The following is a 17,269-nucleotide window of genomic DNA, read 5'->3' on the forward strand; positions in this document are numbered from 1 at the left end:
GACGGGGCATCGAAACAGAACTCACCTTATCGTGCGTAGTAGTACATAGTATATATGGCGTGTATACGATCTCTATCAGCGTTACGCGTATCGCTTGAAAGCTAAGTTCGAAACTCAATTAAACCACAGCAACAAATCCACTCAATAAACTAGAACACTTCTTCAGAGGTATCAGTGTATTACGCGACTCAAGATCGCCTTGGTCTTGGTCACTTGGACACTGATCGGTCTTGGTCACAGGCTACCAAAGGCCTCACAAATCAAGCCTGATCAGACAAGGCCAACAAAAATCTCTGAAACGATAAATAAACACGAAGTTCCTTCTAAATGTGGCTTTTGCATCTGACCCAAATCATTATCGAAATGGCTGCCGGCCGATTTCGCGTCGCTCTAATCAGTCGACTCAAACATTTATGCACTACGTGTTACCACCGATTACGAAATACTTTTACTCAGCAAAGGCAGTATCGACCGGAAGTTGTTATTATACACGCTGTTAACACACGGGCACCAATCGCGTTGCTCTATCTAGGAGCTATATTTTCGTTATTTTACCTCATTTGCTTTGACTTAAAGGCTTTTATTTTTATGACCATAGCACAATCGTGAAGCGATCAATAAACATTGCTGAAGCTCGTATTGTAGTAACAGATGTATCTCGATGTGTTTTCTGTGAATATTAGCCGGTTATCGTTTAAATTAGACCCTGTTACATTTATGTTTCTTTACCCGTTTTTTGACCGCAAGAGCCGATTTTTGTTAGTGAAGGTTAGGTATCGCGTCTATTCTACATATCTATGTTCTTTGCAGCACGTTCGAGGCGACTATCAACAGGTAAAATGACAGGCACTTTGCTTTAAATGCTTGTTTTAGCCTCGCTTTGTAACGACTATTACCCATAGGTCAATAGGGTATGCCTGAAGTGGACCCTCTTTTGGAGCTCGTAATAATGAAATTAGCACGGCATTATGTTCCCACACAACGATTGCTCCTCAACAATTTTTCTTCGTTGTCAAAAATAACGCCATTTCGTCAACGACGTCGATATCGCAAGCTTCCTGCTCCGTAGCTCAGCGCGAATAGAACGTATGCCGGAGGAAGTCGAAAGCAGACAAAGATTATCCGTCGTCAACAGCAGACCTGCGCGAATCATGCCGCGCGCGCGCGCGCGCGGTTGCCTTACCCGTCCAGATAATGGCTGAGTCTGGGTCTGGGAGTTCGATCCTACAGACTGTTCACAGCTGCTTGTCCAAGGAACGATTTAAGAGGTATGGAAACAGCAATGGCAGCATTAGCAGTAAGGCAAGAACATATAGGACGAAGCAGATGGCCAGGACTAACCAACCACAGTAACTAGTAGTTTACTAGTGTTTCGTAGTCGCTAGTAGACTTGTCGAATTGTTAAATGGACGTTTATGCTGAATCGCTAAATCGAAAAGGATGACCTACTTTAAGGTCGAATAGTACGGGGTAAAAGACGAGTCCTATTTTAGCTGAAATTGAGAGTACTGCCACCATGCAGCAATGCCAACACCAGCAGTAACGCAATAGGCATCAGCTCAAGTAAGCGACAGCGGCAAAAATCACAATTATAAGAGTGAGTAGAAGAAAACCGGAACGATTAGGGAAAGCATAGGAAGATTCGACCGTAGCAAGATAACGAAAACTTGTTTTTTCTTTATATGAAAAATTGATGAAAAGTCAAATGAACGTAAAATCAGCCGGCCGTATACCAATCGGACGGTGAAAATTCTCATCAGCAGGCAAGCCATTGCAAATTGTACGCTCAATCACCCCCTGCAAGAACGACGTCAATATAGCCTTCACCACATTGCCTGTCTTATACTCTATGCATTGCCGATCAGCCATCGTCTCGCCAATACGGTTTCATCTTGTATAGTCTAGTTAAAGTTCGTCTTTTACGAATCGCTAGGGAGCAAACAACGGACAGATCACTGTAAGTAGAACATGAGAGTTGCCAAAAGCCCTGAGCAGGTAGGGCGCACGCTTCGGACGATGCGGGCTTCGACAGTGTAAAGCGGCAGCAGCTATAAGAGGCCTGCCTTGACATCTGTCTTGAGCTTTTCTCTCTAAGCTTGTGGCGTTGCTCTGAGTTTTGAGCGAGATTCCCTAGAGACCTTTGCTTTCTAACAAACATCGCTACGATCTGAGGCAGCTCTTTTCAGGTTTGCTGGTGCGTCTATTATCGGATGTAAGCTAAAACGTAAGTGCTGGGTCAACCGATAAGAATTTGGCTAAATCAGCATTTTGGAAAGTAACTTGGCTTGGAGAGTAATACCTCTCATCACTTAAAACTATTTTGGATTAGCATCCATTCAAGTTTTCGGAGAGTCACACCGGCTAGTTAGATTACGTGTATGTAGTAAACAGTAACTGCTGTATGCGCATATTTCGCACGTGTATAAACTGCTCTTATACGTTTATAGCGAAGGTTTAGTTACAACTATATTACGTATACTCCGTATAAATTTGAGGCTCAAATACAAGCTATTTACTCGCGCCAACAAGTGGCAATACTTCTGCTTCTAACTGAAGAAGTCAATTATGTTTGCATTTTCTGTTCGACTGATTCAAACTAATCCAAATGATAACCGCCGATCCGTGCTCGACTGATGGATTAGTCTCCGACAATTTTGCGATATTCACTCGGCGAGTCACCATCACAGACCATCTGAGTTAAACGCAACCAAGAACCTTTCATAACTGCTTTCCAGCATGTTCTAAAAACTAGCGTAACAACTCTTCGACAGTGATCTTGCCTCGGCGAAGAAAGTATTTCTACTTCGCGCATAGAAAACTAAGTGTCGTTGAATACACTACATAACAGGACACTCTTGGTCTTCTTTCCGCTCGTCTGTAGATATACAGATGCCTCTTGACAACGGTGTGCGCGTTATACCCCCAATATGGCTAACTAGTTTTTACCTTGGTTTCCTGTCATCGGTGCTGTTTTCCGTGATCATGTGCGCGGCCACAGAGTATCCAAAGTAGGAGCCAGTTTGCCCTTCGTAAATGACAGGCAGCCGTGGCTCGAGGTTAAAGCCCGCACTGTCCCGAGGCACTAACAAAATACCGGCTAGGGCAAGAGTCACCAATTTTTGCCAACACATGTTTTACGAACTAGTAGATGCGCACTTTGTCGAACACTTGTCTACTGTTATCACTGCTCCTATTATAAAATGTTTTTTCCTTTCGATTTCTGCTCCGGCCTTCGTAGCCTGTCGTCGTCGCCGTCACACTCCCGAAAATTGCGATCACTAACTTTTCTCTTCACTTCCCTCTACTTATACCGATTAATACTAACCATTTATCAGTAGAATAGCAATAAACATTGACACTTCCATTCAGACAGCACGAGGTACCTACACATTAGTACTGCGCGGTTACTCTATCGATGCTTAGCCCGCTCTTGGGCCAGTCTCCCTAGTAGTGGGACCGACCCGACAACTTTCACCGAGCAACTTTTTACTCACGCGAATATTTCGACGGGCCGTTTATGGCAATTCACATACGTTAATGCAAGAAACCCAAGCTGCCGACTACGGTGTTTATAACAAGACGTCAGCAGCTTTGCAGCGACAGCGGCAACATGTTACTGGCCTGAGAATATGACAATATCGATGTTCACTCTTTTGCGTTCTAAGTGGTTCTGACTCTTCGTCTTACGCGCCCGGAGAGATGACACTCGTCGAGAGGTACCATCTCCGATGGTCCTGGTGGCGCTACGGTCGCTGGTCGGTCGATCTGCGGCGGCCGCGGCTGATGTGCCCACTGGGTGAGCACCCGTGCCACTCGCAGACATCATTCCGAGATGTTTTGATTCGACAGCGCCCCCTGGTGGTGTTCGAATTGAGCGGCTGGTTGACGGACGGACTGAGGACGGCTGTAGGTGATGTTTTATTGATTTTTTTGCAAGAAAAATGATAATTAGCTAAAATAAAATGTCTTTCCAGATGGAAAAAGTATTTGACTGTTACTATGATTCGTGCAATGTGCTTACACAAGGATATTCGTTGTTGATAATAAAGTTACCTCGCAGTTTTAGAGAGTTAAAACCGGTAAAGCTCTCTTCATGTCCCAGCATGTTCCACTTCTGAATACAGGTGGTAATATGTAAACTATGCATTTCCTGTGTGAGGTTTAATGAAAACATGTTACGAGAAGGTGGTGAACAGGGGGCCAGATTATATGAGGAAAAGGAAAGTGACTATGAAAAACACTCACAAGTCTAACTTTGGGGTAGTAATGTCTTCTATCACTGCCAAGCTCAACTGTAGCGGCGTGGGTGGTAGTGGTGGGTGAATTGTTAATCAAAACTTTCCATTGTACTTAATGCTGTGAGGAGGTGCTGTGTGGTGGAGAACCGTGACGCTATGGAGGCAGGGGAGTGGTCAGCTACCGATATCGCCTTGAAGACCGACACGGCCACGGTTCTCGAATGTCTTCAGCGGTCAATGGCAGACGATGATGACGAAGACTTCAAGCTGCCAAGTAATAGCCTCAGCAGTTACTCAAATCACTTGTCGAGGTAGGAAAACTTTTGCAGGACCTAAATGCACTGTTGAATTAATATTCATGTTCAATGCGAAAATTTATTCAGGGCAATATCGGTGTATGCACCGTATGTGATGAACGGCTTAACAACATACATGAAAACTATGCGTTTAATGTCCATATGTACGGTGTACTTATAAAGCAGTACAGTTTGTGCTTTATAAGTAGTCTAAGAATGATATCATTAATGTTATTTATTGCTACCTAAACATTTCTAGGTAGCTACCCATTTTGAATAAATGTTACAAACCTACCGTGGCGATGCCGGTGTAAGGTATAATAGCCGAATATGTAAATCTGATGAAACATTATATTATTTCGCATTATATATGGCTTCGTTTTTTTTGTTACCCTGCGAATCCGTTATCTATAATGGCTAGATGGATAGATACTGTTATTTTATTTGAAAATGTAGAGGCGCTAGGCAGGAGAAGCATGGTACACCGAAATTTCAAAGCCATTATGTCAATAACTGTTTTCAAACGCAAAAAACAAATTGCGAAGGTAAATGTTTCGAATTAACGTAAAAGGCACATACGTAAAGTGTTTGTAATTCCGCAATAATGCAGATAGCTGTACTGTGAAGCCAAATGGATGAGCTACGAAACATATAGAACATATACATAAAAGGGAAAAAAATCAATACCTTGTTGTTTTATTCTAAATAGATATTCGACGTCCTAATTATGAGGTCAACGTTATTTGTAGTTACACGCACACATCGAGATGGGTGTTTAACAAAGCAAAAGCAGCGTTGTTTTTGTAATTGAAAATTGTACCTGATCAAATATTAAGATCACTATTTCAAAAAGCTGCTTGCTGACAAAAAGCTAACTTCAAAAAGCTGCTTGCTGACAAAAAGCTAACTTCAAAAAGCTGCTTGCTGACAAAAAGCTAACTTCAAAAAGCTGCTTGCTGACAAAAAGCTAACTTCAAAAAGCTGCTTGCTGACAAAAAGCTAACTTCAAAAAGCTGCTTGCTGACAAAAAGCTAACTTCAAAAAGCTGCTTGCTGACAAAAAGCTAACTGCTATCATTTAAGCGTAGCCCGAAAAATTACATATTAATTAAAAAATTCATCGGACAAGAGCTATTTGTCTGGAGCACGCCTTCCACGACCGTACCAACACGTACACATTTTCACACAGAGGTAAGGATACCCGAAAAGAGGACCTATTGCATATCATATTAATCTAACAGTATTTGGGTTTATTTCAAAGAGAGAGTTTAATACAGGCTTTGTTCATACCTTCATTTTCTTATAGTTTGATATTGCGGGTAGAATAAGTGGTACGAGTACCCGAATTTGCTTTGCTTTTACAAAAAGTCACATACGAAATTTACTCCAAAGGTTGTGCGTATTTCTTATACTTTAAACAAAAAACTCAGAGCCAAGTAGAAAGGTCTCCGGTGCTAAGCAGGATTTTGTACAATGCACTGAATCTAACCCTTGTCACTGTAGTGTGATATGATAATCCTTTCAGACACTATGAACAAAAGATAGATTGGGTGAGATTGTATGAGTCACCGCACAAACATGTTGAGACCTCATCGAATTTAGTTGTCCAGATTGCGATGTTCTAGCGCATTTACATCGCTATAATCTTACATAGAGTCGAACCATCTATGGTTTTTCCGATTCTGTACGCATCATTATCATTGAGTACATATTGTTTCATTCAAATTTCTTTCTTCATGCGGTTTAGTAATCGGTGGCGAAGAAACTTTGGTTCTTACTTGGGTTAACCAATAGCATTCGTCGTCGTCAGTTCGGAACAATATTTTTATTGAGGCTTTTTCTCACATCGATCCCTGCAGCAGCTTCCAGTCAGAATATTGTTAGATTATCAAAGGGGTAAGATATTTTACCTGTTTATTACAATCAGCAGATTCACCTTTATCTTTCACATGACAATTATAAAATTGCACAGTAGCTTAGCTTTCTGTTTTATGCAATAGAAGTATCTCTTAAGGCTTGTTGATTCGCCTCGTTTTTTCTCAAGATTTGTCGATGGCTCATATACCACTCGCACAACAGGTGAGCTCAGCGAACCTGAGGATAACGCCATCTCCTTATTTACCTTGCCTATACCGAAGAGAAGGTTCAAACCAGCAATAGTACGCACTTAGTTTGGTTGGATAATCCCAGTTGTGGAACCTCATGGATTAACTAGATAGGAAGTTTTCTTTTGTTGATGCAACTTTGTTGAAGCTTGAGCTATGAACGTCCCTCATCTCATTCAAGTGGGACGTTTTAAGGCGTTATGGCCCCTACTACTACACTTCACACTGTAAAACAAGGGTTTGAACAACAAGCGTGTCGTTGTGTTCGAAAACAACATATTATAGTTATGTTAATTTGGTAATTGATTTCGTGCGGTAATTTTATTTGAAATCGACAATAATAATAGTTCACTGCATACCTTTTTGTTAAAAACGACCTTCAGGGATTTTTGCTTAACATGACAATTTATATTGGATACGATTGCACAACGCAATACTTTCCATAATCAGATTTGAATTCCGCGGTATGCAACTCAAATGGTACGTGAGCCATTATTGTTGTCCACGGCTGCCACCTGCAAGAAAGATGGCAAGACAGCTCGTTCCGTCAGCGTTTTGGTCAGGGCGCTGCGACCAAATTAAAATTAAATATTACTTGAAAGTGACGGCTCTTTTATCATATACCGATTTAAAGGCTTTTCATTTTAAGGCTTCATTTAGTGGAGTGTTATATGTGTTGTGATTACTTTGATCGTAGCAAGAACCTCAGACAAATGAATAGGATTCAAATTAGCATGTTAAATAGGCAACTAATCGACTGTCATACAATATCGTTATCCTCAATTCTACAGATTGATTTCCATCGCACTGCAAGTCGTATCGTATAAGCCGATTCTAACTACATCGCGGATTATTTGAACCTTTATATTGTTATGATAGGGCCGCACGTTGTTTCTTATAGTCATAGTCATACGTGCCACTTGTCCTGTTCAGCTGTCTTCAGCGCTTCATACCAAAAACAGATATATAATCAGACATTCGGATAATAAGTTGAAGATGTAGAACAGTGAATAAAAAGAAAAAAAAAACATTCGTCGTTTTATAATTTGCCGTATGCTAGTTTTGGTTAGGTCGCTCCGTGATATGAATTTCCGCTACATACAAGACTCCTATAAGAAAACTTGATTGTGCTAGAAACAACTTCGAATAATCTTGTATACATATATAAACGGAGTTGGCATGCCGTCATGTAAATATTTATTGTAGCATACGCTAATAAGGATATTCCAACGCGGCCAACGTTCACTTAGTCGTCTTCCAGTCACGGTACGGCATTTGCTACGCCGTAAAATAGTAGTGAATGGCACTATATATCGTGTTGGCGTCTGCTGGCACGCCATTGAAGACATGTATGGCCATAAGCGTCATCGCCGCGTACGGAGAATGTACAGAGCCAAAGATGGTGGTAAGAGTGAATAATATTGTCGGTGGCGAAGTTCGGCAATGGTTGACGCGGTTTCGTTGATGACATAGCAGGCTGTTGGTGACCGCCTGGTGCAGGCGGGACCATATAGTTCTGCGTGGTCGGAGTCATTCCATATTGGTCGACTTAGCGTCTGCGGGATTTTCTGTGGCAACAGCGGGCGTCTAGAGACGCCGTAGTAGCTAGTGGTACGGCTGTTTACTGTCGATGGCAGCAAAAAGCGCGATCGTCTGTGACAGCGATGACGGGGCAGACTGAATTATCTGTGTTTGATATCGTGCATATAATAGTGAGTTCACACGGTAAGGTCCAGCCAAGCCCAAAGCCATTAGCAGTGACGGCGAACGCCATCTTTGGAGTCATGGCGACAATGTTGTTTGTACATCGCATTTGTACTAACCGCCGTTTAGTCCGCACCTATGATGAGGATTAGGTGAAAGGTGTACCAAGTTGCTACCAGGTATTGTTTATCGAAACTTGTCTGATTCGGTGTTTGCATTTCGGTGACACGGGGTGGTCATTCTAAGGGAAATGATGGGAGGCTGAGAGCATAGGTATGAAGAAAAGTCCATTTGATCTGTCGTCTCCATTTTACAACTGTCTGATATAAGCTGTGTACCTGGAAATGGCGGGATTAATCATTCTGGTCAGCTGGCTGCTGTTTAGAGTAGTCAAGTAACGAATTAATATTTACGTTTTCGTTATCCACGACACACGTCAGGAGTAAATAAATGGAAGACAACAGTAGGTTCTTGGAAAGAACGTCAACTCATTTAAATCATGAGCATATGTGAGTAGACGATGGCGTGTTGCTCATTCGATTATGATATTAGTATCTTTTGTTTAGTTGTTAGCTGTAATCGAATTTACTGTTGGTCAGCTAACTTTTACAGTGGGATAGGATGCAGACATTTTGAAAGTGTTGGTCGGCAATTTAAAGTATTGAAGACATGAAGCAATATATTGGACCAACATGTTGGAACATGATTAATTTAACAAGAACCCTTATAACTCTTCTGAACTATAACTCTACAGAACAGTACGACAAGTCGATTTTTGTGAAGCGTGATACACTATTGATAGTTGGCTGTAATTGAAAAACCAGTAAGCAAATAAATCTCACTGCCTCTGTTTCAACGTAGAATTGCTTGAGTTTTATTTTATTAGCACATGGGTTCTTAGCATATGTTAATAGTCTTACCTTTCTAGCTGCTCGTGACAAAATATAAAAAATTCAAATATAAAAACAAAAATTATTTCACAATAAAGGTCTACGGCAGCTTTCCCGACGGTTCATACACCTTATCTTTGCTAAGTTTATCGTTGTTCGACTAATGGTGAATGTACTCTGTACAAAGGTCTTACAATCGATTGCTATTTATCTTGTTTCAGAGAATTATTATCAAGCCTTCCACCGGTGTCCGAACTTAAAGCGGACCTGTCACCATATTATTCCGAACGTACACGCGAAGTTCGTCGCTCGACGGAAGGTCCTGGGAATATAGATCTGAAGGCAGATACGGGATACAGGGTCACAACTGTACCAGATCATTATGTTTCATCGACAAATACAGCCGCCGTTTCGGCTTACGATCAGCAACAAGCAGCACAGGCTGCTGATGCAACGGCTGCTCAGTTTCCAGCTGGGTCGGATTTTACGACGCTTACCAATGGTACAACAGGCGCAACACTTCTATGATTCCTGAATGTTTCAAGTTCAAGAAATATAGTAACAGATGATTTAGCAGCGCTTTAATTTTAGAACTAGAATAGAAGTTAAATTGAACGTAGCTTCTATGAAAGTATAAAAAATAATTGTTGTGGTTTATATGTGACCACCTTGGTGCCAAAAAGCCGCAGATCTTCAATCCAGTCTCATTTCAAAATAAAATTATATATTTATTATTATTATTGTTGTAATTAGTATTTTGTTATTTTTATATGAAAGAAATAATTTAGCTTAATCTTATAATAGAAATTTACGTGAACTTCTTGCAGCCTCCAGCAGTCAAGCTTCAGTACAGGTGACAAGTGGCCAGAACACGATTCAACAATATCAAAAGGTCAGCAGCACAATTTGTATTAACGATAAAACGACAAGTGGTGACGTTCAAGACTACAATCAGAGTCAGCACCGTCAGTCGTACCAACAGTATAGTCACCAATATAGTTATCAGCCTCATCAAAATCAAGGTCATTTTCAGAGCTATTACTACTCTGAACTACTGGTTCCTCCTCCGCCATCGTACACGTCGGCTCCTTACCTTGCCGCTGGCACCGGGGATGCCACTTACCATCAGGACTCGTATAGTCCGCAGTCCGGAAGGCAGTCGACATCATGTATTCCTTCGGACCTTCAGCAGGTAACCCCTACGATCCAGGAACTTGGCACTCCTATACCAAATGTACCACCTCCAATAACACCGGTACCGCAAGTGGCTGACGCCACCGTTCCTACGACGCCCCTACAGTCGTGTCCTGCAACAGGATCAGGGGTCTTCTACAGTAGTATCGGAACAGGTGGTGTAGGGACCTCTCCCGCAACGACCCTTCAAGATATTGGTGGATGTACACGGAATAGTAACGGTGGCGCTGTTGTTCGCACCGCTGGTAGAGTACATGAGAGCTCTCATACTGGATATCATGGGAGCCAAGTATCCGCACCAAATGATTATGGTGATACCCCACAAGCGTCGGAAGCTTCAGCGGGGTTTAGTGGAACCCCACAGAGGACTGGAATGGTCTCCGTTTCAGCTACGTATGAGGCGCAATTTAATCATATAGGTTACCCGAACGAAAACGTTGCCACCCAACAGGCCAACCATAGTGGGATGAATGCATATACTAACAACAGCAATAACATTAGCACTGATACTACCAATAATGCGTACTCTTCAAGTAATCATTATGGCCATTATATTAGTAATCAACACGTAGGTGAGTACCATGGGGTACAGCCGCAACAGTGCATTGCGTCAGCGACTAGTCACCAGGGTTTGGGGTGCATTTCGCAGATGAAGCCCACTGAAACGGTCACTGACTACCAAGGTAATGCTAATAGTAGTTACCAGCATAGTCAAGATGGAGAAAATCATCAGATCCACCGAGACCATCAAAACCAAAATCATCAAGACGCTCTCTATCATCAAGGACACCTCAAATCGAAATCGTCCAAATCTGCACAGCAGCCAATTACTACTACGACACCAGCAGCGGGTTATAATCACCACTATCTTCAGCCTCCTGCCTCGCCCTTTCGTCAGACACATCATCAAACCATTTCAACGAATGATCAAATTGATTACCATAACAACAGTCAGATACAACCACAACAACATCAGGATCATGTGCAGCAGAACGCAGTCTCTTACCACAATCTCCATAAACCAGCTACTAGTGAACTATCTAAGGCGTCAACTGCGACTCCCTTTTCATCATCTTCTTCCACCTATTTCCAGCAGTACCATTATACAGTGGGGTATCACGGCCATTCTGAACAGCCAACTAATGGCATATACCAGGATGGGGTACCGTATCCCGCTGGACAGCTTCACCAGGACCTTTCCGGAATTCAGACACATCAGCAGACCCAGCAGGAGTTGTCACAGCAGCCACGACAGCCGTTAGCCGGATCCACTCAAACGCTCTCTGGGAGCAGCGCTGCACAAATGTTCCACGACGCGCTTGAATACATTGCACCGGAGGTGATCAGCGAAAATAAAGACAGTCTCTTCAATCCGATTGCAGCACTGACAGATACGTTGTTAGAGAATAATTTCGATATGACCTTTCCAGCCGACTATCAGGAAACTTGTGATACGATTATTCATGGCACATCGATACAGCAATGCACAGAAACTGCCGTAAAGCTTCCGGATCAGCTAGCACGAAAGGAAACCAAAAATCGAAATCGTAAGAAGAAAAAAGAAAACAACCTCCTTGAGGTTATAAAGGTATACCGATGCAATGTGTGCGGTTTCAGGAGCAGCGATAAACTTAAGGTGAGCTTAGACAACGGTTTATACAGAAAAAAAAACGTCATACATATGATAATGATTATGGATTGCAGCTATGTGATGATCGATTGACGTCCAAACAGTGGGTGCATTGGCCTCGTGTATAAATAATACGGTATATAAATTGTTGTTAAAACAATAATGGACATACTCAGGAAATTGAGAAAACTAGCTACTAATGAGATATGAGCCCCTTATTTTATTTGAGAACGTGACATAAACAAATTTGTCACAAGTTGTGCTAAGCTGGCGCTAAACATTCAAATGGCTAAAAATCGCAAATATTTTTATTACAATTTAGCGGTATTGCTCTTGGTAAATACTGTAATCGATACTATGATATATACATATGCATGCGCCGTGCAGTTATTGGGCGTGCGAATTCTATTTGACTTCAATGCAATTATACCATAGTACGCCAATCGCCTTAAGGATTTTCAGGTTATCTCTGAGCTTTCTTTAGAGATGACTTCCCGACAAGTATTACTAACGCTCAATATGTGACTGGGTTCTGTTCCGTACTATGATGTTGTTTCTAACGAGAGATAGTCGTAGTGACTTTTGAGCCCGCATCTGATTTGTAAGTAGTTCTTAGTGGCTGTTCCGGCTAGCTACTGTTGGCATTGTCCAATGGCACTAATGCTGACTGCAAAGAAACGGAGTCACAGCGGCACCTTTATCTCTGTGTGGTCCCCTCTGTTTGTCTATCTGAGCCATAGGTCGAAAGCAGCTTACGACCGAACTCAATACGCAGTCTCTGTCGCAGGCTATATAATAATTGTGTAGGTCGTACCAGTTGTTATAAACTTGTTACTCGTTATTATGTCGAAAGCTTTTGAAGGACAAAACACAAGCTCTGTCTGACGTTAGTCAAACACCATATTATACTAAAATGCAACACCGGGTGGCTTATCCTTCAGTAGCTAATATAGTAGCATGATATTAGCAGAATTCTCCTTTCAAATGATGACTGCCAGCTTATTAGTGGTCTTGCGTGCGAGCATCCCTGCTGTGCGTATTATTGACTATCCCATGATGTTTGTTTTGAGCGAATATAAGCACACTTCATAGCAGATTTGTATAAACAGCTCGATCATAAGCAATATTTTGTAGGGTGTGGGTGTGAACTCTTATATGCTGTTGAATTTTGCTTGGAAAAGCTGGCAACGACAAGTTTTGTTAGGCGCTTTAGCGTTCTCAGTTGTCGACTCATTGCCTTTTCAGGTTTCCTTTTTAGTTCACTTCTACCTTCATTTCCTAATGAGGTGTTCCTACAGTTGTAACTGAACTATCATCCTCTTCATTTTCTTGTTTTTAATACTTCATATGACACTGGTCGCCCGTAATTATTAGTAGTCAAATGTCATAAGATTTTTCTTTTTGCAACGCAATTTTGTTGGGATGCCTCTGCTTGGGCAAGCAAAACCATATTAAGCGTTTCGGTGCTTCAGTGGTTCATCTTCTTGAGCTGTGCAAAAGATTGATCTAGAAAAATGTGCCCTTTTCGCTATAAACCTATGGCACCTGTGGGCTTTCTGATAGCGTTAAGACAAAGTCTGATTCCATTCATGTTGGAGTGCGAACAATAGGTGTGTCCAGAGGCTCAGTAATACTATGAAAAATGCTGCTAGTTTCTCGAAGTAATGGTTTATCTCACAAATATAGCGGGTTTCGAGTGTGTTAGTAGTTCCCTGCGTTTGGATTACTAAAACTCACTTTGTAGCTGGAGGTTTCAATGATAAACTAACAACCATAATTTGGTACAGTTTTACATTGTGCAGTTTTAAATATTTCAGTGTCTCCCTAACGTGTAATACCATAGCCAAATACATTTTACTTTAAACTTAACACATATAGGCACAACTGGACCAGTTACATCTTCTTAACCTCTTGACAGGCACTTCGGCACACAATTGAATCGCACAGTCGGCCAAAACTCAACCGCCAGGCAAGGTTCGCCTGTGGGGCTTGTCATCTGCACTTTGCGACCTTAGATACGTGCTGCGAACACGTTGGAGAGAAGCACCCAGGAATGGCCACCGCCGTTTTAAAGGAAGGTAAACTTTATAAACAGGTGTTGATTCAGCCAGAAAAGCGAGTCGCAAAAGTGACTATTGGCTCAGGAACAACAGGTGGTCACTCAAAAACTGTTTGCGCTGAATCCGAGGTACAAGCCCATAAAATAGCGTGGAAACGGAAGATGGATCGGGAACAAGGGCAATATACGTAAGTACGGATTGATGGCACAGGCATTTATTGACTAAGTATGACAGTCAGCAGAGAACGCTGTGTTGGAAGTGCAAAGTCATTGAATGTATATAGTATCAAGTGTTTTTTTATACATGTTTGCTCTAAAAAAAGCTGTGTGAATATTATCGTAAAAATGACCACACAGCAGAACCTCCTTTTCTTCTACTGCAAGCTGGGATAATATTCTAGTGGTTAAAAGTATCTAAATATTGAAGATATACAACAATATATTTACTTCATACTAAGAATAAAGGTAAATGTGGGTGTCGCTTATGTTCGTTCTGTAGCGGGAAGGCTATTGAGTATAATATCCTTCTAGGACAGTGAACCATATAAAAAGTCGATCGACTTACTTAGACAAAAGTGAATAAGAAAAATGTGTGTGTGCCTATCTGCGAGCTTCCTTTTTGTCGCATACAAATGATACAACTGTTTGGTGATCTTTTGGTCGCGTTGCAGTTGTGAACTCAAAGGGTGCAGCATACGCTTCCGCCTAGAGGAAAGTCATCGCCATCATCTGCGCTGCCATCTACCACACCCGTCAAAATTGGAACGATTCCGATGTCCCATAGAAAAGTGTGGCCTTGGTTGCAAACGCTGGTCGACCATGGCAAATCATCTATGGAATTCGCACCGAATCGATCTTGAGCTTCAAGCTTGCAATCGTTGCGATTTTCGGTTCGTACTTATCCATACTGCAACGTAATACTGACTAACACAGCTGTTTTTTTTTTATGAATTTCATTGCTTGTAACGCAAAATTATTCGACCTTCCACAGATCTTAAAGGCTCTGCCAACTTATAATGCTTACCTATGTTCTGCAAAATGTTTAGGACCTACAGTTTGGCGAATCTAGAGAAAGTCCACAAACTTGTTCACGGCGAGGAGAAACAGTTTCCTTGTGAGCAGTGCCAATCACGATTCCGCACAATCAAACAATTGAAAAACCATCGATACATGCAGCATTCGCGAAAAGCCAAGAAGACTAAAACAGTTGCATGTCCACACTGTCGGCAGGAGCTACTCAAAAAGAACCTCTTCGCCCATATCCGTCAGGTTCACGAGGGTCGACTGACGGAAAGAAATTGCCCACAGTGTGACTTCAAAACTACAAGTCTAGCCGAACTTAAATCACATCTTAGGTACGTATTCGTCACATAAAAGTCATGTATTTTGACCTGCTTCCCTTAAGTGGAAAAAGAAGAATTTGAAAAAGTGACCAGCAGATACAGTCTTCGAATTAGAGTTCTAAACATGTTTCTGAAGTTTTTGCATCTACCATTTCCTTCTGTGATTTTTCCCGTTCGCAATTTTGCAGTACTGTCCACCTCAACGAATCGGGCGCTCACTGTTGTCATCAATGCGGCTTTTTAACGTACGATCACAACGTGTACAGGAAGCATGCTTTAAAACATTCGGCCGACAAACCGTACAAATGCGCCTATTGTTCCTACGCTTCGATACAGGCGACAACGTACAAGGCGCATCTACGCAAAAACCATCCAGAGAGAGCACAAGAATTAATTGCACGATGTCCGCATTGTCCCTTCGAGAGCATCAGCTCGAGTCGGCTTCAGCAGCACGTAAACAAAAAACACAATGGAAGCAATAATCTTACGACTATCATTAGCAACAACAGTGGCAATCTTAATAATACTAGCACTAGTGTAGTTACGCCTGTGTCGGTTGCTCATTTTTAAAAGAAAAGGCCAGTGACTTCTTTTCGTATGTCAGGATGGCTTGCTCTGACCATCTTAGCTTAAGGCGAATCTTTTCTCCCTCTACTATATAAGAGATGTATATAGTTATGTATAAATCAGCGTGAATTGTTCCCTTTTTAAGATCACTTCACAAGGTTAGCGACTAAAGCGAGAAAGACTAGAATTAAAGTATACAAGCGAACTCCTCGTTTCTTTGAAAGTTAGTGAACTATCTATCTTATTTCAGATATTTTCTCGGAGCCCATCGAATTTTCAACTTCACAACTAAAAACTTCGATCTTTACGAGGTAATCCAAACCCATCTATTTAAATTGGCTCAATCGTGACTCGTAAAAAAAACAAGTTCGTTTGTAATAAAGTGTCTCTTAAGCCAAGGACCATAAATGTCACCAAAAATAGCACTACCTATAACCACTGTGTAAGTTGACCACTAAATTCTTCCTTAACCACTTCTGTCTCTAATATTCAACATCAATGTTTTAGATGTTTACGGTATTTTTCCTGTATCATTAACTGGGGTCTGGTCAGTCATTTGATAGCCTTGTACATATATGATATATAGAAATATATACGCGCGAACTGACGTAAGTAAAAATTTAGCATTTAGTCGTCTTACACGTGCACAAGAAGATGCATCTATGCGCGGCGCCTGACAGAACATTGTAATACTAATGATTTCTGAGTATATATATATTCCAAACACATGCGTGAGCTTAGAGAAATAGCAGGTGGATTAAAAGGTGCAAACGCGCCTTTCGTAGCAATGGATAAATATCCGTTATCGGATCAGGTCCAATAAAAAGACGTTTTTAATCTAGTCTTGTATGATGAGGCGTGCAATCGTATTCTTAATGATTACCAACATCTTTGTATACATATTGTACAAAAATCTCTGTATACATATTGTACATAATTTTCCTGTTACCAAATGAGCAAAGAGTTATGGTGTTGCAGAGTTTAACAAAGCTAACAATAATATGAGACATTTCAGCATGTCCTGAGATTTTTTCTGCCAATATTTCGATAAAAATTGCCTGCTTCATTGAATAGAATCCTCCTGATGTAGTCGGAGGAACTCTATCTATCTTTCACCAAACCGTAACTTTTGTTTGTATAACTATTATGATGATCTATGAATAAAATCACTTTACTTTCTATTCTAATGATGTAATATCAGTTATATAATAAAGGTTTAATATGGGGTGTTACATTTCGAAAAT

At 41.3% G+C, this 17,269-nt stretch overlaps 2 protein-coding genes and 1 long non-coding RNA gene across 7 annotated transcripts in view; 1 reads left to right on the forward strand and 2 right to left on the reverse strand.

The window, feature by feature from the left end:
* LOC111250273 (integrin alpha-PS1-like) overlaps positions 1–3,678 on the reverse strand; it is a 130,790-nt gene extending 127,112 nt beyond the window's left edge. The window contains exon 1 of one of the 2 annotated variants that reach the window (XM_022805228.2): positions 2,947–3,678. In XM_022805228.2, coding sequence (XP_022660963.1) covers positions 2,947–3,131 — 185 coding nt within the window. In that variant the 5' untranslated portion in view covers positions 3,132–3,678. The remainder of the gene's footprint in view (positions 1–2,946) is intronic. The other variant, XM_086987667.1, reaches the window with a different exon arrangement.
* Positions 3,679–4,394: 716 nt separating this feature from the next.
* LOC111250272 (uncharacterized) lies at positions 4,395–17,212 on the forward strand. Of its 4 annotated transcripts, none has more exons than XM_022805224.2 (8): positions 4,395–4,549; positions 9,454–9,734; positions 10,060–12,062; positions 13,975–14,303; positions 14,787–15,005; positions 15,162–15,470; positions 15,647–15,911; positions 16,276–17,212. In XM_022805224.2, the coding sequence occupies exons 1-8, from the start codon at positions 4,395–4,397 to the stop codon at positions 16,315–16,317; spliced, it is 3,603 nt and encodes a 1,200-aa protein (XP_022660959.1). In that variant the 3' UTR covers positions 16,318–17,212. The 4 variants fall into 4 exon arrangements, with proteins under 4 accessions (XP_022660959.1, XP_022660962.1, XP_086843791.1 ...); XM_022805227.2 differs by having other exon boundaries at positions 10,060–10,124; positions 10,266–12,062; positions 15,647–17,212; XM_022805225.2 differs by lacking the exon at positions 4,395–4,549 and adding exons at positions 8,170–8,521; positions 8,783–8,851 and having other exon boundaries at positions 15,647–17,212.
* On the reverse strand, positions 5,758–8,050 carry LOC147756028 (uncharacterized). Its single transcript, XR_015326825.1, has 2 exons — positions 6,998–8,050; positions 5,758–6,660 (listed from the first exon to the last, which is right to left on the reverse strand). It is a non-coding gene; the product is annotated as an uncharacterized LOC147756028 (long non-coding RNA).
* Positions 17,213–17,269: the final 57 nt, after the last annotated feature.

This window comes from Varroa destructor, unplaced genomic scaffold (genome assembly GCF_002443255.2).
Source record: "Varroa destructor unplaced genomic scaffold, Vdes_3.0 BEIS01000004.1, whole genome shotgun sequence".
NCBI classification, from domain to species: Eukaryota; Metazoa; Arthropoda; class Arachnida; order Mesostigmata; family Varroidae; genus Varroa; species Varroa destructor.

Coding starts and splice junctions, on each gene's coding strand:
- LOC111250272 (XM_086987665.1), top strand. CDS start 4,395: ATGGAGGCAGGGGAGTGGTCAGCTACCGATATCGCCTTGAAGACCGAC. Junction 12,063..13,974: donor GGAGCAGCGATAAACTTAAG/GTGAGCTTAGAC, acceptor ACCTCTTGACAG/GCACTTCGGCACACAATTGA. Junction 15,006..15,161: donor TGCAATCGTTGCGATTTTCG/GTTCGTACTTAT, acceptor CAAAATGTTTAG/GACCTACAGTTTGGCGAATC.